General features: G+C 32.7%; 2 protein-coding genes and 1 long non-coding RNA gene across 3 annotated transcripts; 2 read left to right on the top strand and 1 right to left on the bottom strand.

Annotated features, from left to right (window-relative positions):
* LOC104703483 lies at positions 14,811-15,426 on the bottom strand. The gene is made up of 2 exons (XR_754209.2): positions 15,289-15,426; positions 14,811-15,186 (listed from the first exon to the last, which is right to left on the bottom strand). It is a non-coding gene; the product is annotated as an uncharacterized LOC104703483 (long non-coding RNA).
* On the top strand, positions 15,153-19,082 carry LOC104703484 (protein NRT1/ PTR FAMILY 6.2). Its single transcript, XM_010419512.2, has 7 exons — positions 15,153-15,263; positions 15,343-15,445; positions 16,855-17,072; positions 17,234-17,469; positions 17,556-17,861; positions 17,950-18,296; positions 18,399-19,082. Exons 1-7 carry the CDS (start codon positions 15,261-15,263, stop codon positions 18,917-18,919), a joined length of 1,734 nt encoding a protein of 577 aa, XP_010417814.1. The 5' UTR covers positions 15,153-15,260; the 3' UTR covers positions 18,920-19,082.
* On the top strand, positions 23,558-25,203 carry LOC104703482. The gene is made up of 2 exons (XM_010419511.2): positions 23,558-24,408; positions 24,628-25,203. Exons 1-2 carry the CDS (start codon positions 23,809-23,811, stop codon positions 24,985-24,987), a joined length of 960 nt encoding a protein of 319 aa, XP_010417813.1. The 5' UTR covers positions 23,558-23,808; the 3' UTR covers positions 24,988-25,203.

Raw genomic sequence — 25,562 nt, 5'->3', positions numbered from 1 at the left:
TTCTATAGTCTTGTGCACTAGAAACATATTTAAAATATTCATTTCCTTCGGATTAGGCATACAATTTGAAAATTATCTTTTAATTGTATTGGATATATGGCTGGCAAAGAAAAAAAGTTTCAAAACAAAGACTAATCTTTCATGGTTTGAACATAGTGTATATATGTAATATGGACTCACCTATCGAAACGGGCTAACAGAACGATTTACTATATTTCATTTAACTAACTTTCTAGCATGTTTTATATGTACATTGATATAACATTCCATCTATAGAAAAAGGAAACCTCTATAAATAATTAATGTCGAGCTATAAAATTTTATTAATTTTTTTTATATAAACGGATCTGAAAAATTAATTTAAAACCGAATTAAAAATATTTTAATTTTAATTGAGTATTAAGTTACAGAGGTTGTAAATATTATGTTTTGATATAATAACATGTTATATGTAGAATACCGAATTTGAAGGAAACAGAATAACACCTTCTCATAAAAGAAAAACATCAGTTCATATAAATTTAACCTAGCAGTAAACCAAAGTGCAAATCTAAATTTTCTTTTGACAGGATGACGACATTGAAACACTATTTACGAAAACAATCAGTAAAAATAAGTTCAGAAAAAGAGCATGAAAAAAGAAATTCTTTACACAACTTTTTTCAAAGCCAGAGAATTAGATCATAGTAATATAGTAACCGATCGAGAAAGGTTACTTTTAGGATGAGGGAATGTTGTAACGTTAACTAAAGCAAATTGGGTTGCGGCGAGATGACGCTGTGTGTGTGTGCTTCTTCACTGAGTAGTTGTTCTTTACTCTTTTTCTATTTGATGTTTGCTGCGTGACTGCGTCAACAGTTCTATATGTTTCTTGGGAAAGAAGCAACCTTCCGTTTTATATACTAAATTGACAATCTTGAGATGACAAACCAAGTAGAATCCTTAACCCATGAGTATGGCCCACGTACATATGATTTGATTCTTGTAAGTTGATAGTATTATAGTTTGTGATGTATATTTTAGTTAATAAAGAGGGTGTCGAAATAAGTTGCCAAAAGAGAAAAATACTATGTTTAATTAATAGTTATTTTTTATGAAGTTAAATTAAAAATAAAAAATTCTGGGGGAAAGGATTTTGCTAAAATTAAATTCTACTTAACTTTGAATTGTCTTTTTAATTTTGAATTGTCTTTTGTTTAAAATCTAAGCTAGAACAAATTAATATGGTGGGTACAGTTTAAAGTTTTGGTCTTGTAACATTTTGGGTTTCATCCATATTAAGCTTATACAAAATCAATAGATACAAGAAAGTAATAAAAGTTTTTAAGAGAAAAGGAAAGATTCTAGCGTGTTGACACCGAGGGGGATTCGATAAGAAAGAATCAAAAAATCAATACACAATGTGTCATAAGTGGCATATATTCCTAGATGGACTGACTATTACATCAATCTTCTTAACAAGTGTATTCCATTGGTCGTAACTTTTTTGTTGCTCGATTTATTTTTGGTTCTTTTTTTTGCCATATACATGGAAAAATAAATCGACATCCTTGACACTTGTGGCATAAGGTATATATAACTGTTTTTACTTTGATATACAGTTTATATGAATATTCCATCTCTATGCTATGTTGCTTCCGTTGAAGGCGACTGATCTGCTTGATAACTTCTTGTGTCAAGGCCTTTTGAATTGGTTGGTATAGAGGATTGCAAAGCTGCTCTTCATTAGTAACTCTGACCAGCTAGTCGGGTTATCCTCAATGCTTGCATCCCTTGTCCATTTATCCTACATATACCAACAATTCGACAGCCCCAACAATCTGACCAGCTAGTCGGGTTAACTAGATCTGGTATGAACTCTATTCTTCCATATTCTAGCCAACAATTGATTAGGTTAAGACTATCCTTAGTTCGAAGACTGCTAGGGAATCTTAAATCATCTTTGTTGCTCGTTTGGTGTAAGAATTTTCCGAGAACCATGTTACTAGAATCACCTAGGGATGAACTTCTCGAAAAAGAAAACTTGCTGAAACTTGGCATTATGATCCCACCTCTACGGAGTTGGGGTTACATCTGTTTCATCAGCATCCTCTCCTTATCTTGCCTACTGAATTTGTTCCCCAAACTGCATCTTATCAACTTTTTGAAGCTCCCTCAGTCAAGCTTGGAGAATAATGGTATTATGATCTCTGTTCGAAGAAGTAGTGGTTACCGCAACCTCTTCAAGCTACTCTCTCCCAACTTCAGAACCACAACCACCTTTGTTGAGACTAGTTCTCAGAGCACTCTCAACCCTCTGTCAAAACTCTATTTCCGGTGAGACTCTCAGCTTTGATCGCTTCATTGTCCAATCTTCGATTCAAGACAGTGGCCACTCTCCCTTCCTTTGACTTGCTCAAGGAAGTAGCATTGATATGCCTTGACCTCACAAGCTTCAAAAAGCTAGTTAGCTTTTTTTCCATAGCTCTCAAGTTCCTAATATATTTTGCTCTTATCTATTCTTACTTTGTATGTTACTCTTTCTCTAATAAATGATAACATCTGTTTGATCAAAAAAAGTTTGAAGGTTTTTTGTCAATTTTTTTTTTAATTTTTGTTAAAGATTTTGTTTCAAAAAAATTTTGATTGTTTTTTAGTGTTGTAAGCTTTTATTGTCAAATACTATTATGTAGTTTTAGTATTAAAATGTCTAATTTAGAACCATATAAAAATATAAAATGTTATCACTCTATCGAAAGCTATGAAAATATAAAATATCTTTATTCTATATGAGACCAATGTATCATTGTTCATCGCAAGAAATGATACATGAACGAACATTAACATTTTATCGTGTCTCGAATACTTCTTTTGTAACCTACAAGTAATTAAAATAATTAAAATCAATGAGATGTGGGTTTAGTTTAGTGGCCCATCTCTTTGCTTAGCTTGCATACTATCTTGGCCCAACAGATTTATTGACACAAATATCTTAAACTTGGATTCATGTTTTTTTTTTTCTTTTCTAAATTTAATATAAATTATATTCAAAATAAAAACTAATAAGTTGAAACTGAAATCATAAAAAAAACTTTAGCACTACAGTCGGGACTGCAGCCACATTTGGTACGCCTCATCATAGCGACGATCCCTCATCCTCCCAATTGCAGTAATTTGGTCTTTGATATGCTTATCAACCCATCCAATAAGGCGCAAAGTAGTATTTGATGCATGTAACATCCGCAAACCGATTTTATAGTTTTGGGATGTGTGTAGATCAATAAAGAGGGATTTACAAAATAACAAAATATGATGGTATCTTTTTCATATCAAAATAGTAAATAAATCTAATATACTCGTCATCCAGGTGTAGTCCGGTATAATCTTTAGTATATTAAAAGGTTATCAGTTTGTTGAATAAATGATATGTAATTAATCGGACTGGTTCCTTACTGAATAGTTTCGGCAAGGAATTTATATAAAATCTAAACTATCAACTTTTAACTTTTATTTTATTTTTCATTTTTTGTTTTTGTTTTGCATCAACCATTTTATCTCATTTCCTTAATTTATATAAAATCTAAACTATCATGTTATCAGTCTCTTTATCATTATCTAAACAATCATTTCCTTAATTATCATTTTTTGTTTTTGTTTTGCATCGTCTGTCACATCAAGATTTCAATGATCCATGTAGATGGGCATTTACGAATCTATTCGCTACTATAATATAACAACAAGGATAATTCAAACAAATGGTATAGTTCTTAAAAGATGGTAGGGCTCGTCTAAATTAGGACAAGGACGCCCACAAGGGAGCGCCACAACCACAGCACCAGTATCATGTAAGAGATTTTAGGGTTAATTTTGTAGTGGAGAACATCTGAAAAAGAGTAAGTCAACCTGTATAATTAGATGCACGCATTTAAATAAATATTAGCATGGGAAAAAAACAAATAGTGGGAACAAGGATGTCAATGTGCATGTATCAGTCATACAGATATACACCTCTCTCTCTCTCTCTCTCTCTCTCTCTCTCTCTCTCTCTCTATTGTTCTTCCATCTTTATCTCATCTTTTTTTCTCTAATACAGTAATAGTTTTCTCTTCGGCGTGACAAAGTTCCCCATGACCATTTTTGGAAAATGGAAATGATTGTTTCAGAGTTATCCTCCATGCTAAATTAGAGGGTTTTAATTGGTCTGGTCTCTTATATTATCATTTTTTTTGTGGATTGCAACTATCTTTAGAGATGTCCAAATTCATACATTACTGGATTACGTATTTAACGTGTAAAAATCAAATCATTCCATCAAATCTTGAAATCTTTTAAAGTGAATATAATTTGCTAACAATTTACATTAACCCAAATAGAAGTAAATACAAACAAATTGAACAAGTTCTAATTCGTACATTCTTTTTTCATAAACAGTTATGGGATCTTCTTACAAATTATGAAGATATGTTATTGAGAATATAGCATATACTATAAAGTTATAATGAATACACATAGCGCACTGCATTTGTTATCTCGTACAGAGTTCTTAATATTAGTTATCTCTTGACTAAGTATTATATACAAGTATGTAGGTGTAAAGAAACTACTAAACTCATTATAACGACGCTTTTGTCGTAACTCATAACCTTGTTGGTCACATGGTGATGGTCTATAGACTTAATTACGTGCATATTTATGACTTATGGGTTATGAGTTACATACGATAAAGGTCCAAACATAATCATGTTGATCGAAGAAAAAACTTCGACGTGAAGCCGTGAAGGGGCATCGCGATATGAGAACCGGTTTGTTTAGTGATATGTTATTTTTATGAATAATGAATTTTATTATGGTTAAAAAGAAAATTTGCGTTACATAGTTTAAAGTTTCAAAAAAAAAAAAAAAAACTAAAATTCTGTGTGATTGATACATTGAGAATTTTCATTTGAAACATTTTGTTACCACTTATTTTATAATTCTATTAGAAGTACTACTGGGATACTATGTCTCTAAATTTTTATAATACGAGACAAAATTTAGAACAATATAGAAGTACACAAAAGTTGTTTTCCAACAATATATCACTATATCAAAAATTAAAATTATGTGACTGGTAATAAAAAAATGAGGAAAAGTCTCTACAAAATAAAGCTCATGAAATAAAATTTTAGAAGACTAGATTAAATTCAAATTACAAGATTAAGAAATTACATAAAGCGAAAAGTTAAACAAATAAACTTGGAGCAGTCCAACTTCATATATATAATAATTGGAGAAAAACATATCATTTTTTAAGAGACTGCACCCTTGACGACAAAAAAAAAAGAGACTGCACCCATTATTCAAAAAAAAGAGACAGATCTGTACACCTGACAATTTGTTCTTATGGAAAAAGATACTGTTCATAATTTATAATAAAACTTTCTTCTCCAAATGAATGGGTGTAAAACTTAAAATATATACTGTGTATATATTAAAAAGAAAAGGAATTTGCTAGCAAAGAAAACAGTTGTGTTCAACTTATAGTCTCTTTGATTTGAGTTCTTCTACTGTGTTTTTATCGGCTACTTTTTATATATTTTCTCATGAGTTATTTTTGTCACGGATAGATAACTTCTAATAAATTTTTAGTCTGCCATAAGAGAAGAAGAAACTGGAGACAAAGTTACACGCGTACCCATATCTCCATATATAAATATCATAATTCACACATATGTGCACATCCAACAACGTTCACTTATATATTCGTTTCCTCCATTATTAGAAATTCATGTGTTCTTCCGTATTATATAATTGAGTGAAAGTGCCCTACAGCTTTGTTATTAATTTGCATGTGTTCGGTATGCCACTTAATTCTTCTGTCCATGATATGTTACACTTTATTAAATTATATTTTATCTTCGTACTGTTTTCGAAGATATTGTTTCATGATCAACATGCTGTTCCGGTAAAGTATTGATCATTCGTGTCGTAGAAAGACCTTGATATGTGTGAATAAACTGTATTATGAGTTATTATGAATAACACCTCTATGTTTCGCTAAATTCGTGTTTTTGTTTGTTCTGAATAAATTTAAAAATTTATTCAACTAAAAAAATAATTGTATAACATTACTATATGCTAAAGAGTTTTCAAAAGATTTCAAAAAAGCCTCAAAACTGATTTAAAGAATTTTGAGTACAAAAATAAACTCGAAGAGCATTCTCAAACTTGATTGTAGTATCCTTTAAACTTACAAACTTGTTCCGCACAATACGATCAATAATAAAATTAAAGAAGTCATATGAGAATGGGAGCTAATCCTTGTTCTCCATGTCGACGTTTGTTTCGTTCCCACAATTTGTTTAGATAAAAAGTATTTCTATTTGGTTCGATAGACTATGGCATAAACATTTGACTGATGAGAACATGTTTCAGGTGCAACTCACGCCCCAACTATACTACATACATTGCCCTATCTTATAAGATCTCACTGATTAATATATGTCAATCTTATTTGTTTTGCTTGGGTCTCAGTGATTTTGACTTCCACTATACAAAAGTCAATCCGATAATTTCTGCGTGGTCCCACTTTCTACTGCGCTGTGATTCTTAGAAGGACACGTTTTCGAATGTTCGCATCGCATATGCTGTCGATATAAAGTTATATGGTCTTTCCTTAAGAAAAAAAAATGGTTAGAGATATCTTAATAGTTTAGAATGGTTAATTCATACATGTCATTTTGTTTACATTTTTTAAGGTTATAATGTAATCGGGTAACTCCGTGACCGTCATCTTATTTAGTAGGCTCCATATCCATTTTTGGTTCATGGATCTGGAACGCTTTAAAAACTTGTTTACCGTTCCTACAAATTAACACATGATCTTTTGCATATGTTTTGTTTTCACTCGCACTGTTCCGATAATCATTTCTCGAAAAGGTCAATCATCCTAAAACTACTCCAGCTCAAGCAAATTAAACTCTGAAGTTCTCTAAAGACATTTGACTTAAAAGGTAAGTGCATTTTGGTGACATAAATAACTAAATCAATTATTTTAAATCTCTCTACAAATCGGGGTGTCATCATATGTAAATATCATGTTTCAATTAAATCAAACCATGAAACAAGACACAATTATTCATATTTGTTTAGTTTTAGTATTGTGATCATACTCTATGACATTCTTTGATTAAAAATAGTGGAATTAAACATTTGATGGGGAATAATATTGAGATTTGATATAGAAACATAAAGGAGTTATAACATAAGAAAAATATCACAATTTTAGTTATCTTCTGATGATCGTACGTTTGCTAGCTACCTATTAGTTTTAATTTGGAACATGTAACTGCAAACACAAACGGTAAATCAAGTCAATGTTATAAAGAGTGGTTGCATAAGTTAGTGTGAGAGCAAAGACGACGGACCCAACAGAAAACAAATTTTGGTCCTTGAAATATAGATCAATTTGTCTCTCACTACACAGCTGTCTCTTACTTTCTCTTTTAATTAAAGTTACTGTCTCGTTAAAGCAGTTTCATTGTCGCTTTTGTGAGTTTCTTAAATGCACCGAAAAGTTAAACAATCACAAGATTAAAAAAAAAATGGAAAAAAAAAAGAGAAACACGGTTATAGATTATGTTTGTTTACTATTTAAATGGACAACAAAAGAATTGACCACTCATCTCACCCGTCAAAGAAAGTTACATCTACTGTCAAAATTGTCTATATCAAATGACTGCAAACCTTTTCACTGAAAATTTTGAAGCTAGCGTGATTTACTTATCCAAAAGAAATATATACTTCCGCGACCAAAATCCGTTGAAAAGGGTTTTCCAATGGATTTTCTGTGAAATAAGTTCATCAATTTTATAATATAGAAAATTGAAAACTGTAGATTGTTTTTTTATTGAAATTGGACCACACCTGCTACAACTTGGTGTTGATTGACACCCTTTTGGAGTTGGTCGACACTCGCTCTTCAACACGCCAGAAACCATATTAGTGTCGATCAGCACTTCCGCCTGATGCAAACAATAAAGAGATCTTGGACTCTATACGAAACTAAAAGAGTTAAAATTCATTTCAAAGTAGAAGCAACTCAATCTGGACAGCCAATTGTTTTTCATGCTTGTGTTTAGTTTTCCCGTATCGTTTACATGGCATATGCTCAGGCTGAAGCTTCTCCTGGGACCGGTCACAAGGAACGTGACCGGTAAGTGGCCTTATCCAGGAACTCTTCACAAGCCTTGTGATCGGAATGAATGATCCTCGTCCATCACTTGGTCCAAAATGCCGAGGTTTCACGAGAAAAGCCCAAAACTAACTTCTTACACCCTGAAGCATATAAATACTTGGGTTAACTTAGTTTTTTGGTGTATATTCACCAGTCCCCATGTAGAGACGACCCGACCGGCAGCCTCCACCACTGACCCTTGGAAGTTCGAAGCTTCCTTTAGCCGTCATCATTTTCTTTTAGTTATCTGTGGTATTAACTTTGAAAAATTTAATCATCATACAAAAATTGACTGAATATATATATATATATATTTTAGGTATACAGAAAAGGGAATTATAACTATGCATTACAAAAACAATAATCTAATATTTTGGCAAAAGAACCTGACATCAAACTCATGATTTTTCTTTAGCAAAGAGAGTTTTATCATTCGAGTACTATCCTTATTATTTTGCCTTCTTATATCAAATTTACCGGTGGTACGTATTTTGTTAAAGCTAGACGCTCAAAAATTCACGAGTCCTAGTCTTATATATTATAAAATTATAAACAGTAAGAATTATGTAAAAAGGATGGTTTAGAACGATACTGAACGGCCGGCGTTTATATAAATTATACAGTATCTAGTCTTGTTTGGAATATTTATTAAAGATTTCTGAAAATTTCTGAAAACCCTCAACATAAATAAGAGAACAATCAAAAATAACAAATTAGTGATGTGAGATGTAATTTAAAAAGAAAAAGAAATGTAGGTTTCTAGTTTTACTATTCAATTAATAATGTTGAGGAAAAAAGAGTTAAATGTCAAACTGTATTTTTAACCATGTTGGTTACCATTAATTTCAAAGATGATCTCCACATGCTCTACGATTAATCTGGATTTTTGTATAGGTTCTTAGACTATGGGAAAAAAGAAGAAGGAAAACATATATGTTTGAGTTTGGTATTGGAATATTATGATTTGGGATAATGATGTCGATCGAGACCATTAGGACCTTAAAGGATTATAAATGTAACAATATGAATTTTTAAGAGTGAAATATTCCATAAAAATCCTACCCATAGATTATAAAGTAGCCACAATGAACCGTCTACACAAAACAAAACAAAACAAAAACAAGAAAATACAAACACAGAAGAAAAAATGAAGCGAGGAACGGAGAAGAGGGCCGGCTGCCTTTCGCTTCACCATATTGGGTGGGGCATTAGACGCACTTGCTTATTGTTGTTGTGGCTCACATATCCCAAAATATTCAACCCCAAGTTTTACATATGCACCATTAAATAATTTATTATTTTTATTGGAAATTTTGTATAAGTTTCTTTTTTCTTTTATTATTTTTTGTTTCATTTTGTGGATAACGACATCTGGCTTTTAAAATCAAAATTCATCATCAGCAGAGAAATAATACTGGACCTTATTTGGAATAATAAATAAAATTCTTTTAAAATTAAATAAATAATTAATTATAGCATATGAATATGAATCATTTGTTTTTTACCCTTTTTCTTTTTGGAAATGAATTTGGTCCATTGGTGGGATAATCATTGCCTGATGGTTGGTAACTGAATTGATATCTAGTCAACTATTTTTACTTTTTAGTAATTATCAAACCAAATATGTAAAATACTCAACCAAAAGTCATCACTTAGAGAAACAATAAAGAAACTTATTTAGGAAACCATAGAAAATTACTTGTAAATATTATATAAATATTTGATTTATAGCACATGAATATCAATCATCTATATTTTTTACATTTCATCAGAAAATAATATGGTCCATTGGTGGGAAAATCATTTCCCGATTGTTGGTAGTTGAATTGAAATCTGGTCAATTATTCTTTGATAATTATTAAACCAAAAATGTAAACTATGATCACTGTCAACTTTAGGATGTGAACAAGATACGATATTTAAATTATACTAATACACCTTAAAATTGCTTAAAACTAGTGAATGTAGTGTCGAAATCCAGCATGCAGTTGCGCAGCCGATAATTTGATACATGTTAATTTTGTTTTAATAAGTTTGTCTAAGTGTTCACGAGGGACTAACTAGCCTTTCTAGATTTGTGATGATAATCTCATTATTTGATAGAACTTATATATTGAAGATTATGTTCTCATCTTTCTCTCTCTGCCTTTTCATTATGTTTTTGTTTGCGTTGTTTTTAATTATGTATAATAAACTCACTGTTTGGATAAGATTTGTATTGATCGGTTATTAAAAGAAACTTAGAAATATGATGTTTTTATGTTCGAAATGGAATGACAGCGGTAGCACCATCCACTGCTTTACAAGCTAGGGTTTCTCTTGCTTTCTTAGCAAGGCTTATGCTGTCGGCGGCCTCTCAAAGCCGGCCGGAGGATCGACTAGGGGGAGAAAAAGGTAGTAGAGAGTCAAGGGGATATATTCAAGATAATCATGCAAGGAGAAGATATAACTTCAGAACGATTGGTAAGAATGGGGGATGGTTATGGTTCAAATAAGTTGGTTGGGAGTGTAGGAGTCAGTCAGGAAACATCGTCGTCAAACCCGGGGGATTCAGCATATGAAAAAACATTGGATCCAAGTTGCTCAAGTAACTCAAAATCGAATATCTACTCAGCAAAAGTGTGAGGTTGTGGAGGAGAATAGGAAGGAGAAGATTGTAATACCGAAGGAGGTGTTTGAGGATGCAAAACCACTATGGGAAGATTTTTTTCTTGGCAAATTTCTGAATATGAAAGCAACTCATGTGCGAAAATCTACATGATTGTAAACAAAATATGGAGATTGGGAGATCAATCCTCATTAATCGATGTTCATGAAGTTAATGAGTCAGCGGTGAAGTTCCGGATCAGGAATAAAGCCATAAGGCATCAAGTTCTACACCGAGGGATGTGGAATATCATGGATATTCCCATGATCCTGTCAAAATGGACTCCTTTTGCAGAGGAGCCACAACCGGCGATAAAATCTATACCATTGTGGGTCATGTTGAAGAATGTTCCCCCAACTATATTTACTGATAAAGGCTTGGAATTCTCATTTAGTGCGGTGGAGAAGCTAGTACGGTTGCATCCCAAGACTGAGTTTTATGCTAGTTTCGTAGAGGCTCAGATCTTGGTGGAAGCAGATTTGACCAAGGAATTGCCGAAAGAGTATGTTGTCACGAGTGAAGAGGAGGGAGATTTGGAAATTGTGATACATTACTCTGATCCTTGGTTACCTCCAAGATGTAGTGGTTGCAAAAAGTGGGGCCATCTGAGCTTTTCGTGTGTGTCAAAAGGAGAAGACGAGGTCGAACAAAATCACTAAGGTGATAGAGCCAGATCACAAAGCCGCATGCATTAAAACAGCTAAAGGTAGTGGAGCTAGATGTTGTGCCAGTGGTTGAATTGGGTAATGAAAATGACACTGGGACATAGGTTTCTAATGGGGATATAGAGCAAGAGGGTTGGATAACTCCTAAATCAACTCGTAGCCCGAGAAAAAATCAGAAGGGACACGAGTTGAGGCTGTGTCCATTTTCTCTAATTCATACTCGGTTTTAGGAGCAAATACTGAAAGGGGGGAAGGGGCTGTGGATATGGAATCCTTTATTCCGAAGAAACAATAGGATCAACGAGGGGAGGTAAGCACATCCAGAGAGGTGATGGTTAAGGGACGTGGTACAAAGGATGGTGTTCCTCTCCGTGCTTCCTTACCTCGGGAATAAAAAACGGCTCATAAGACAGTCTCATATCATTCTACTCAATCTGCTAGGGACCCCTCTATGGATCGGAGCAAGAAGATACCCCCCAAACACATTTAAATGTCGACTTTCTTTTAGAATGTGTGCGGTTTAAATAAATCAACTAAACATTCTATCATAAAGAACTGGGTGGAAGGAGGAAAGTTTTAATTTTGTTGTTTGCTTGAGACAAGAGTGAAAGGAGAAGAAGGTAGAGAGAATTGGAAATAGGGTATTCAAAGATTGGTCTCTATTAAAAAACTATGAATACAATCGGTTGGGTCGAATTTGGGTTGTTTGGAGGGGTAACGTGAGAGTCACGCCTTTTTACAAGAGTAGTTAACTAATAACATGTTCAATAAATTGGAAGACCAAGATGAGGAATTCTTTTGTTCCTTCATTTATGCATCGAATCAGGCTGAAGAAAGAAAAGAATTGTGGGGGAGATCTGTGCAATCATCATGATTCACTGATAATTCGTACCCGGCCATGGCTCATTATTGGTGATTTTAATGAAACTTTGGAATTAGCTGAGCATTCACGAGTGGATAGTACGCCTACTCTGTCTTCAGGAATGTGTGATTTTAGGACTCTGGTGAACTATTGGCAACTTACAGATATGCACTATTGTGGACCATTATATACTTGGTGTAACAAACGAGAGACTGAGCTGATTTCAAAAAATTTGGATAGAATATTGGTTAATGATAATTGGGTTCAAGTTTTCCCACAATCCAACAATGTGTTTGAAGCTGGTGGTGTTTCTGACCATCTTCAGAGTCAATTTCATTTAAATTTGGCTACGTCCGTGGGTAGTAAACGCAGGCTTTTCAAGTTTGTGAACGGTATAGCAGACATGGATGAGTTTAAGCCTATGATACATGATTATTGGGATCGAATAGAGCCGCCAAAGTGTGATCTCTTTTTATTCCACTTCTGCAGCAAACCTCGATGTTAGCTTGCTCTGATGCAGCTTAGAGAGTCGATGGTCACGCGGGACTTGGGTGGAGCTTCAGGGATCGCCATGAGATACCAATTCGGGAGAGAGCTTCTCAGATACAGTATGTTTCCTCACCGTTGATAGCCAAAGCCCTAGCAACTCTGACAGCAAATCAAATTGCGATCAAATCGGACTTCAACACCTTCCACTTTGCTTCAGACTCGTTAACCCTTGTCAAAGCTCTTAATCAGGAGATCCAAGTCAATGAACTCCATGGTATTTTTCACGATATCCTCACCCTATCTTCTAATTTTTTTTTCTTTCAATTTCATTCTAAGGAATCTGAACAATCAACCAAACGTTCTGGCAAAAGATGTCCTTTTGGCTGTATCAAACTCTTTTTAGGCTGAAATAGAAAAGTATGATTTGTCCAAAAGAAATGTTGGAAATGTGTGATAAAAGTTTTAGTGTAACCCCCTATGGCTATTTTTCTTAATGACTTCCACATCTTCTATTAGCTCTTGAACCCACCTTTATCTAACGGTTGGTACACTCATCTAAGAAATTTTAAAAATTTAGTTATCAACCATATATATCACCACGCAATAAATATTTATTTTGTATTCAATTGCAATCATTCTTTTTTTTATCCTTTTGTCTTTAGTGATTGTCTTATAGATCAAAACCAAATAAAAAATATTCAGACCCGGCTCAAATGGGTAGAGAAGAGGGACAGTGGCACAAGGGCCCATTAACATTTGTAAAAATTTCTTTTGTAAAAAAATTTCATTTTCTAGAAAAAAAATAAAAATAAACCCACAAAATAATATATTTGGTAGAGAAACAAAAACTTTTTTCGAAAAAAATTATTTTACTCTAAATGAGATCCAAAATATTAATATTTTCTATATATCTGTTAAAAAACATTTCCCTTGGGCTCTAAAATCTTTTGAGCCGGGGCTGAACATATCGCCTAAGTTTAAGTAGTATCGCGAATACCTAGTAATATATGTCTCATTCCTTGTGGATTTTAATCCCAATTGCGCTATCAATGAATTAACCATGTAACTCCATACACATGATCAATAATCAAGACTTAAAACAATTAAAGTGTTCCTACTTCCTACTCTCTTGGGAGTCACGGGGTAATGCATGATTCTTATACCCTGTCATCTTTTACGTGGTACTCTTCGCAATTAATTGAATTAAGTCTTATATCTTTTGCACGTGACAAAAAGATAAGGTTAAGTCATTTGTTTTGAACAAGTTGGAAACATTAAATGTACTGGGAAACATATACATATTGTAAATATGTTCCTAATCTTAGGAGTTATGGGGTAATATCTTCTCATACTCTGTCAACTTTTATGTGTTAAACTCTTCACAATTATAACTAGTCTTATATCCTTAATTTGCACGTGAAAAAAAGGTAAGAACCATGAAGACGTATGCTAACTGTCAACTGAGATGAACTGCGAGTCATGTGCTAACTCTGCATATGCTTTCTCAGAAGTAAGAACCATGAAGACGTGTAGAAGTCACCACTATACCAACGTACACCACTCTTTCTTTCTGACCACAGAAAAATATGACAAATGTTTCCAATAAACAAATTTTAACAAACCGGAGGATTCCGATCATATTCCAACTCGAACATATGGAGAGCTAGAAACTGTCCCTTATCTCTTAACCAACCAAATAATTTGCAAATTTTATTCAGGGTAAACAAATAATTTTTATCTACTCGAAGTAACTTTGTTTTCTGCTATTCTTCTCTTTCATATTCTTCTTATTTTCACAAAAAATGTGATATTCTACTATATATTTCTCTATGCTTTCTTCTTATGTTGTAAAAACAATACATGGTGCAGTTTTCCAATAGGTAGTGGAGAAGTAAAAAAGGAAGAGTTGAGAACTAACAGTAATAAACCTCGTAGAGAATCTTTACTTGATCACTCAAAACATTTTATATGGGAATATATGCAAGTGTTTTTTTTCTATGATCCATTTCTATCCCTTGTCGATATGGATCATATACAATAATTTATCATCATAGAAAATAATTTTTACAACAAATGACAAAATAGGATTAGAAAACACACAAAAAAAGACAAAAATAAAAATAAAAAGAGCCAAAATAATTTACAATATTTATAAGTAAAGAAATGGTGGAAAGTTGGAAATAAAGTGTGATGAACCTATCTCTTAAGACTTCACGTTTTTGTGATATGTCTCAAATCACATATAGTGGAAGGTCGGTGCTAGCTCTCTTTCATTCATTTTTGTGGCTATAAAAAGGCAGTTCCTCTCCATCATTATTTGCTTCTGTGGCTAACAAAGACCAAACATTTAGCAGAAATTAAGAATTATATCATCAAGGCGATACTTGAAGATATACAAGAAAAATGGTTTGGATAATATCCTTCTTCTTACTTGTAAAGTATTGGTTGTAAGATTTGTAACTGAGGATTGATGTGGGGTTTTCAGGAGAGCAAAGGGAGTTGGACGGTAGCTGATGCCGTAGACTACAGCGGCCGACCAGCGGACAAATCCAAAACCGGTGGCTGGATCACTGCAGCTCTCATTCTTGGTTCGTCTTTTTCTTCTCTACATTACCTATGCATATATGCATTTGGAGATAATATAACTTTGGTCCAACGATACATATACATAAACACATATACCACAACCAGTATAAGATCTGTGTGAAAATTACTCATATATATATGTCCTAGTAAAAGACAAACTTCTTCGTCTTCTTCTTGCTTATAATCCACTTTTTTTTTTGGGCAAAGCTTATATAATTCATTACAATCATCGTTTCTTACTTTCGGAACATGCATAACTACTATATATATATTCCATTATTTAATAATCGGTAAATGAAGAAAATACATGTGGCGTCCACATATTGGCAAGATATTCATCAGTGAATACATACTAATATGTGTATACGTAGCTAATTTTATTAAGAGGGTTGTGGTAGTTCTTGCGTATACATTTAAATCTCCATTAAGTTGTATAATTTACGAATACATGGTCAGAAACAAAAGAGACTCAATTTCAAATCAGTCACACTCACACATGATATGATTGAAATAAGTCCATTTGTATATATATAAAATATGAAACGTCGTTGTTCTGAATCACGCTGATTGATAGAAAGATAAAGAAAAAAGGGACACGCCACATGGCTCCCCATCTCGTTCATTCAATCATAATAATAATTTTCTTTTTATTTTATTAAATTTCATCACACGTAAAAAAGAAAAATTGATTAGTGAGAGAAAATGAAAAATAGATTGATATCTGTATTCACGTGTCTACTTAGGGAGCATAAAACGCCGACCTCTTAAAATTTGTTTTGTTCCTCAATATTCTCTTACAGTTGTCTAATTAAAATTAGTCGTTAATCCAAACTTTGGTTTTGTTGCTTTCTGAGAGATAACCTGTTAATATATAATTCTTCAGTTCCTTGCCTTTTGAAGGACAAAAAACCATGATTTTACAGCGATAAGTTTTTTTTACAGCGATAAGTTATCGTGACTATTTCTATGTTTCCAAAATAAATAAATAAATCATAGTTGGAGTACATATGAAAGCTTATGGTTTGAGTGTCAGTTTGAATTAATTTACCTTTTGACAACCAAACTTGTTTATCAGTTAATGGCTGCTTAGTTCACGCGGGTTAGACAACCAATGAACCAAACTTGTTTATCAGTTAATTAATGGCTACTTAGTTCACGCGGGTTTCAAACATCATAATTATCTAGTTATCAAAAAACAAAAAAAACTTTATGATTATCTAAATCCTATAATAATTTCCATGTGTAATTTACCACTTAGATGAATTTGGCGTCGAAGTAAAGAAAAAAAAAAGTAAGGATTATTGGATTAACACAACACTACTTGAATTATGTATGAATCACTTCCAATTTAACTTGGAACATGTATACGAAGTGTTGATAGTGTATAAAGAAAAATGTAAAACTATTGCAGGAATTGAGGTTGTGGAGAGGCTATCAACCATGGGAATAGCGGTGAATTTGGTAACATATTTGATGGAGACAATGCATCTCCCAAGTTCAACTTCTGCCAACATTGTCACTGACTTCATGGGCACTTCCTTCCTCCTTTGCTTGCTCGGTGGATTTCTCGCGGACTCCTTCCTCGGCCGTTTTAAAACCATAGCTATTTTTTCAACCATTCAAGCTCTCGTAAGATTTTGTCTCAAACCATATATAACCCAAAAAAAAAAAAAAGAAAAAAAAAATCAATGTTATTAGTTGGTTTCACCATTTAATAGTAGATGCCTCTTTAAACATCAATCAAAAAGTTTGCTATCAAATTTTATAATATCTTGTATTCTTGTATATAGGGAACTGGTGCGCTAGCGATAGCAACGAAGCTGCCAGAGCTGCGTCCACCAGCATGCCACCACGGAGAAGCATGCATACCAGCCACTACCTTTCAGATGACAATTCTTTATATTTCACTTTACCTTATAGCCCTTGGAACGGGTGGCCTTAAGTCTAGTATATCCGGATTCGGGTCTGACCAGTTTGATGAAAAAGATCCTAAAGAAAAAGCTCAAATGGCTTTCTTCTTCAACAGGTTAGGTTTAGAATTTATATTCATTATATGATAACATTATTGGAACAATCCCTTATTTAAAACTAAATTAAATTTGGCACATGCAGATTTTTCTTTTTCATTAGCATGGGGACGTTGATGGCTGTGACTGTTTTAGTTTACATGCAAGATGAAGTGGGAAGATCATGGGCTTATGGAATCTGCACGGTGTCTATGGCTATAGCTATTGGGATTTTCTTGTTTGGGACTAAAAGCTACCGTTATAAGAAGAGTCAAGGAAGTCCTGTTGTGCAAATTTTTCAGGTTATAGCAGCTGCATTCAGAAAGAGGAAAATGGAACTACCTCAAAGCATTGTTTATCTCTATGAAGATAATCCTGAGGGCGTGAGAATTGAACATACTGATCAGTTTCAGTAAGTTTCTAGTCAATTTTTACAAACAAAATTAAGAAGTAAATTAAAGTGAAATTTGTATCTTAATTATCTAAACTTGTGTGTGCAGCTTGTTGGACAAGGCAGCCATAGTCACAGAAGGAGATTTCGAACAAACCCTAGATGGAGTCGCAATTCCAAACCCTTGGAAGCTAAGCTCAGTAACCAAAGTAGAGGAAGTGAAAATGATGGTTAGGCTTTTGCCTATTTGGGCAACAACTATCATTTTCTGGACAACATATGCCCAAATGATTACATTCTCGGTTGAGCAAGCTTCAACCATGAGACGTAACATTGGAAATTTCAAGATTCCAGCTGGTTCACTCACCGTGTTTTTTGTCGCGGCTATTCTCATAACTTTAGCTGTCTACGACCGTGCCATAATGCCTTTTTGGAAGAAATGGAAAGGAAAACCAGGTGACATAAGATGCATGCAACATTTACATATCTAGATTTTTTGCATATATATATATATATATATGTCTCTCAACTATATATTCACATGCATTCACATTCCAGGTTTCTCTAGCCTACAAAGAATTGCTATTGGATTGGTCTTATCAACAGCCGGCATGGCAGCTGCAGCTCTAGTTGAGCAAAAGCGTCTATCCGTTGCGAAATCTAGTACACAAAAAACATTACCCATAAGTGTATTCTTACTTGTTCCACAATTCTTCTTAGTTGGAGCTGGGGAAGCCTTTATCTACACTGGCCAACTTGATTTCTTCATAACCCAATCGCCTAAGGGAATGAAAACAATGAGCACTGGACTTTTCTTGACCACTTTATCACTAGGCTTCTTTGTCAGCAGTTTCTTGGTCTCAGTCATCAAGAAGGTCACTTCAAGTTCTACGGATGGAGGATGGCTGGCTGATAACATCAACCACGGCCGACTCGACTACTTTTATTGGCTGTTAGTCATTCTTAGTGGAATAAACTTCGGTGTCTATTTCATTTGTGCCTTGTGGTTTAAGCCAACGAAGGGTAAAGACTCGGCAGAGAAGGAAAATGGGAAAGGATTTTCTGCTGAAGACTGCTAAATTTTGTATGGGGTTTATTTTCTGGTGTACCATATTATTATCTTTCAACAAAGCTGCTTTCCAATTATTATGTTCTTTTTTTTCTTTTTTGTGTAAATTAAGCAATTGAGTTGTGTCTAGATTCCTACCAGTCTCAAATATTGTGTCTTCATTGGTCATGTTATTTACTTTTTTTTTTTTTTTTCTTATTCATGGGTCTTTGATTACGTATTGACATGTCAATATCAGGACATTCTAGAACTTTGGAAAATATCTTGCAGCATTGAAGATGGCCTTAGATGTTGTAGAGAAGTGTTGAAGGATCTAGATCATTTTCTACCGGGTTAATTTCATCTCTATCGCTCATTTTGAATGTAAACTTGTATCTTTAGTTTGTGTCTATATACTAATAAATTGCTCAATTAGCACTAAAACAACTAAGTGGAGAGACAAGTTTCCTAGACCGTTCCTGTGGATAGTGATCATCAGTGTGTGGCATAGGCAAGAGACCGGAGACGGCTACCATGGTTGGTGTGACCAAGAGAGCTTCAATCGGTCACACGTCGTATGGCCGGTTTAGATATGTTTTTAGTTACTCTCCGAGTCATATTTATAGTATGAGTTATTGAATTTATTACAGGAAAATAAGCTATAACACAGCTTCTTATGCATTTTTGCTATAGTTGACATACATTTTTGGCTTTTTGTTTTAAATAGCGTTTGTCAGAATGCAAACGTTATGGTTGGTTGGTCAAATTTTAATTTTGGGAACGCTTTTTAACATTGTAGTATACTAGTATTGGTATGTTTTAGGTGCTAGTTGATTGGGAAAAATAATTAATTTGCTCGCTAAGTATTTGGTGAAAAAAATGAAGCGGTTTACAATTTTTCATTCTTCCTCTCACTCTCGTATATTTGCCCTCTCATTTTATAGTTTCACTTCTCAAGTTCTTTTTTTCACTATTAATTTCGGTATTCACATGTCATATAATCTACATATTTGCTAAACAAAAAGAATCTGAACTCTCAGTCAAATTTGAGATAGATTGTGCTGAGCTAGTTGCAATGGTGCAAACTCCTTGAAAATTGGCCAGCATTTTTTAACCTCTTGGATGATTTCAGTTTGCTTAAGGAGTCGTTTCCACTATTTTTCTTATCTCAGATTCCATGTGCATCAAACTTGAAAACAGATTGTCTTGCTCGAACTTCGCGTTCTCTTATCTCTGAAATTTCTTTTGTAAACTTTTTCTCTCTTGTTAGGGCAACCAACAGTAAAATTCTATTTTTGAAACTAATGTTTGGTTGACAAAAAAAAAATCGATCAGTTATTCAATTGAAACTTGCCATGTCAAATAAAAAGTCTACATTTTTCTTTCACACATCGATAAAATTCAACACTATTATTTGCTACATCAGTTTTGTTTCTTTTTAATAAACCATTGTAACTTTGTAAGCTTTATATATATATATATATTTTGAATAAAATATAAAATTTATTCGAAAAAATACTTTGTAAACTTTTTAACCTTTGAAAATAACACCATTACACTGTACATAGTTTAGTTTAAATGAGAGACTCTCCATAGAATAGCATACTGGTCTAATCTATATAATAATAACAATCCGAATAAATGCGACCAACAGTTGTGTTTTTCAATCGTACCTTTTGGATATTTTCTGAAAAGTAGTGATGGATCATTAAAATGTTTATTTATGAAAAGTTACAACTATTCATTGAAACATTTGTATCTTTTGAAATCTATATATATTTGTCTGTTTAAACTGTTTTCATTTTTTTACCATGACACAAAATCAACCAAAATTTCAACCTCAACATTTTATACATTTTTCTAAATTATTTTCTAGCATTCATTCTTTTAAAAGTCAAGAAATTCCTCTAATTCTTGATTTAACAAAAGATTTTTGGAATGAAAACTCTAATTTACATCTTTTAGTTAATTTTAAATATAAAAGTTTAATGAAAATACCTAGAGTGTTTTTCCAAGATTTACGTGGATTACATAGTGAGTTTTTATTTAACTTTTCAATATATTTAAACCCAATCCGAATAAATGCCACCTAAAGTTGTGTTTTTTCAATCGTACCTTTTGGATAATTTTTTTTTTAAATATGAAAAAATTTAAATTTTATGTTTTACAAAAAGTAGTGATTGTTCATTGTAACGGTTTTTTGTAAAGTTGCAATTGTTCATTGTAAAGTTGCAATTGTTCATTGTAAAGTTGTGTTTATTCGAATATTCGTATCTTTTGAAATCTATTTGTTTGAACTGTTTTCATTTTTTTGCCATGACACAAAATAATATAAAATTTTAATATCAACAGTTTTTACAGCTTTCTAAATTATTCTCTAGCATTCATTCTTTTAAAAGTAAAGAACCTTTTCCAATTCTTGATTTAACAAAATATTTTTGGAATGATGAATCTAATTTACAAAAATGTCTATATATAATAGCAATCCGAATAAATGCCACCAAAAGTTGTGTTTTTTCAACCGTAACTTTTGGATTTTTTTCTAAAAAAACTGTAGAAAAATTAAATTGTGTGTTTTACAAAAAGTTGTGATTGTTCATTGTGACGGGTTTTTTGTAAAGTTGCAACTGTTCATTGTAGAGTTGTGTTTATTCGAATATTTATATCTTTTGAAATCTAGATATATTTGTCTTTTTGAACTGTTTTCATTTTTTTGCCATGACACAAAATAATATAAAATTTCAATATCAATAGTTTTTACAGCTTTCTAAATTATTCTCTCGCATTTATACTTTTAAAAGTAAAAATATTCCTCCAATTCTTGATTTAACAAAAGATTTTTGGAATGACAAATCTAAATTACAACTTTTAGTTAATTTTAAATAGAAAAATTTCATGAAAATATCTAGAGATTTTTTTGTCAAGAGTTAGATGGATTATATAGTGAAGTTTTGAATTTGACTTCTCAATATGGTAATAAAGATGTCTTCTATTTAAAAGCAGTTTATATGGATTTTTAGGTGAAATCAAATGCAGGCACAACATTTGCGATTTTTCGTAACACATTTTCATATCGTCATTGTAAAGTTGTGTATTTTCACTATATTTTATTTATATCTTTTCATCACAACTTTTCGGTCTAATAGGTGTGTCTATTTAAATAGTAATATCTTTTGAACTCTCTTTATATTTGTCTCTTCATCAGTAACTAGCAAGTTCGTTGAAACAAATTTTCCATTTTGTGTTGAATCTAAAAAATTAAATATTAATATCTAATATTCAACGTTATTCTACAATCTAACTAAAATTTTAGAAATGATTATAGCAATAGAGAAATTTAATACAACAAATATAGAATTTACAGTTGCGTTTATTTTTATCGTAACGTTTTGTTAAATAAATAGTTTAATATTGAAAAATAAGAATAACAATCTGAATAAATACGAACAACAATTGCGACTTTGCTTAGTATTTTTTTTGTAAGAAAATTGTTTTTATTCCTTTTTTTAAACTCAAACAGTTGTATTTGTTCATTTTAGGGTTTTGTCTTTTCACTATATTTTATTCATATTTTTCATCACAATTTTTCGTTCTAATAGGTGTGTCTATTTAAATAGTCATGTCTTTTGAACTTTCTATATATTTGTCTATTCATCAATAACTAACAAATCATTGTTCGTTGAAACAACTTTTCCTTTTTATGTTTAATCTAAATAATTTGAATATTAATATCTAACATTCAAATTTATTCTATAATTTAACTAAAATTTTAGAAATAATTATAGCAATATAGAAATTTAAGAAAACTTAATATAGAATTTATAGTTGTGTTGCGTCTATTTATTGTACCTTTTCGTTAAAAACTATTTTAATATTTAAAATTTTATTATTTTTTAATTATTATTGTTTAATTGAAATTTATATTTACTCATTACAACCATTAGTTCAATATTCTCAGTTAGGATCACTTTGTCATAATGATTTTTTTAATTATAGCTTTGCCATAATTCTTTATAAAAAAAACTTTATATTTATAATACTTTAAACAATATTTTTTTGCAAAGTTGCGTCTATTCTTCATAATATTTTTTGTTATAAGTTTTCATTTTGATGATTGTGTTTTTAGTAATAGTTATGTTTAATGTTTATGTATTCAAACTATTTTATTACATTCAAGTGATTTCATAATGTATAATTTTAAATTTTAAATTTTATTTATTTTTTTCTAAAATACTTGCCCCGCGATATCGCGGGGGGTCTGAGTCCTGGTGTTACTAATGGTAGACTAAAAATTATGTTACGTTGAAAATATTAAATTAATTAATAATTTTGTATTGAAACTTGAATTAATTATGAAAATAAATAAAAATTACTTTTCTTAGTGGTATTTTTGGATTTTGCCATTTTGGCTAAAATCTTTTGAATTTGTCATTTCTTAAGATGTTAAAACATAATTTTACACATTATGTTTGTATTTTAGCAAAAAAAAAAAAAAATCATAAATGTATAGATTTTAAAGTGATCAAAAATGGCAAATCTAAAATATTTGAAGAAAATGGGTTATTTCAAAACTTTGAAAGCAAAATAAAAAGTGGGTTATTTCAAAAAAAAAACAAATTATATCTATGAGGAATGAGGATCATATGAGATTTAAAATCTTATTTAGACACACGCACGTGCCATTGTGTCTCTGTAATTGATCTTGTAAATCTCTCTTGTCTTGACCGGGAATTGCAAACCTCGGAGCTTCTCCTTGTGATCCTTTAACGGCTCGATACGAATCCAGCTTTCCCACTCAAAGATCTCTGAGTCTTGTTTTCTCAGATCTGAAAATTAAGAAAAGCTGCTCTACCCATTTTTTTACTCAGATCGAAACTCAAAGAGTCGGAAGTCGGAACAAACACATCTGGATCCATTTCCATGGCGAACGCCTGGAAAAGGGACAAGAACCAGAAGCTTTTATCACCAAAGACACTACTAATCTCACTTCTTGTCCTCTCCATTATCTTCCTCTCTTCTCTCTTCTTCTTCTCTGGCTCCACTCTCCAATACTCCAATCCCAATCTCTCGATCGACACCACATTCCCAATACCTCCTTTTGATTGCTTCAAATGTCCCCAGTCAAAACCCATTATCGCAAACGTCGTCGAGAATCTCAAGTACCCTTTTGTCTATTCCCTCGCTGATCTCGGTACTCTCCCGGAGAAACCACACAAGAACATTGTTAGGCTGCTTAAAGGTAAGCCCTTTAGGAAACCAGACATCTCAGCTACGATTCAGGAGGTTTTGGAGAGTATGAGAGCTAGTGGTAAAAATGGTTTAGTCGTTGATGTGGGAGCTAATGTTGGTATGGCTAGCTTTGCTGCGGCTGCTATGGGTTTTAAAGTGCTTGCCTTTGAGCCTGTGTTTGAGAATTTGCAGAGGATCTGTGATGGGATTTGGTTCAACAGAGTTGCTGCTTTGGTTACTGTGTTTGAAGCCGCTGCTTCTGACAGAACTGGGGACATTACCTTCCATAAGGTATCATCACATTTCTGTAATTTGAGATTAGTGAAGTGAGAACATAGCATTATTTCTGTTTATAGAATTGTGGATTGTATTGCTTCTTATTGCATAGACCTTATCTGCTATAGGTGAAACTGAATGTTAAAGAACAACCAACAAGACTTGGTCCTACTGTTCCCACTCATCTTGTCTATTGGATCTTGCTAAATGCTGTTTCCATTGTTGGTGTAACAGTTGGTTGGACGGCTTGACAACAGTGCGGTCTCGGAGGTGGGAGCAAGGCTTGCTTTCAAATCAAACAAAGAAATAGCAGTCCAAGTGAAATCCATACCTCTTGACAAACTCGTCACACCGTCTCAACCTGTTCTTCTTCTCAAGATCGATGTTCAAGGTTGGGAATACCATGTCTTAAAGGGTGCAAAGAAGCTACTCTCAAGGAAACCGGCAGAAGCTCCTTACTTAATCTATGAAGAAGATGAGAGATTGCTCAAGGCAAGTAATAGTAGCTCCAAAGAGATACGTGATTTCCTTAAAAGCGTTGGATATAACAAATGTAGCCAGCATGGCACAGACGCACATTGCACCAAGGAGTGAAAGACATCGGACTTGCGGAAAAAGGAGTAATAAGATGTCATACGAGTTGAGTAATATAACTATATAAGGATCATATGAGCAATAGGTTTTTCATATTTGCAGAGAAAAAACATTTAGTTTATAAGTTGCCAAATTTGGTTAGTCATGTTTGTTTCTTCTTGTAATATGTACTCAATTTTTTTGGTACATTTCTGTGATGGAGCATCTTAGCCACTATATTAGTGACAAACTCTACATATAACTACTGAGAGTCGCATAAATAGTAGGTTAAGTGAACCATCACCATTAATAGACCAACCATAAAGATAAGTCATACCGTGTAGCATTACTGGTTGCTTTAGTTTAGCAACCAACAATCCAATAGAATCAGATATACACTAACACCTACAATTTGATACAGAAGAGTCTGTTCTCTGGCTAGATCAGATGTACACTTATCATTGAACTTATATTTAAGCCATAAATGGCAGAAAGGTTATAATAAATTTGAACCTTGAACTTAGTAATAGCTTTGAAACAAAGAAGAGTTTAATACAAGCACAAGATAATTTTAATATAATACAGGAATATAAACA

The sequence above is a fragment of the Camelina sativa genome, chromosome 7 (assembly GCF_000633955.1).
Source record: "Camelina sativa cultivar DH55 chromosome 7, Cs, whole genome shotgun sequence".
In the NCBI taxonomy this organism is placed as follows: domain Eukaryota; kingdom Viridiplantae; phylum Streptophyta; class Magnoliopsida; order Brassicales; family Brassicaceae; genus Camelina; species Camelina sativa.
Note: the sequence above shows the minus strand (reverse complement) of the source record. Positions and strands in the feature narration are given on the sequence as shown.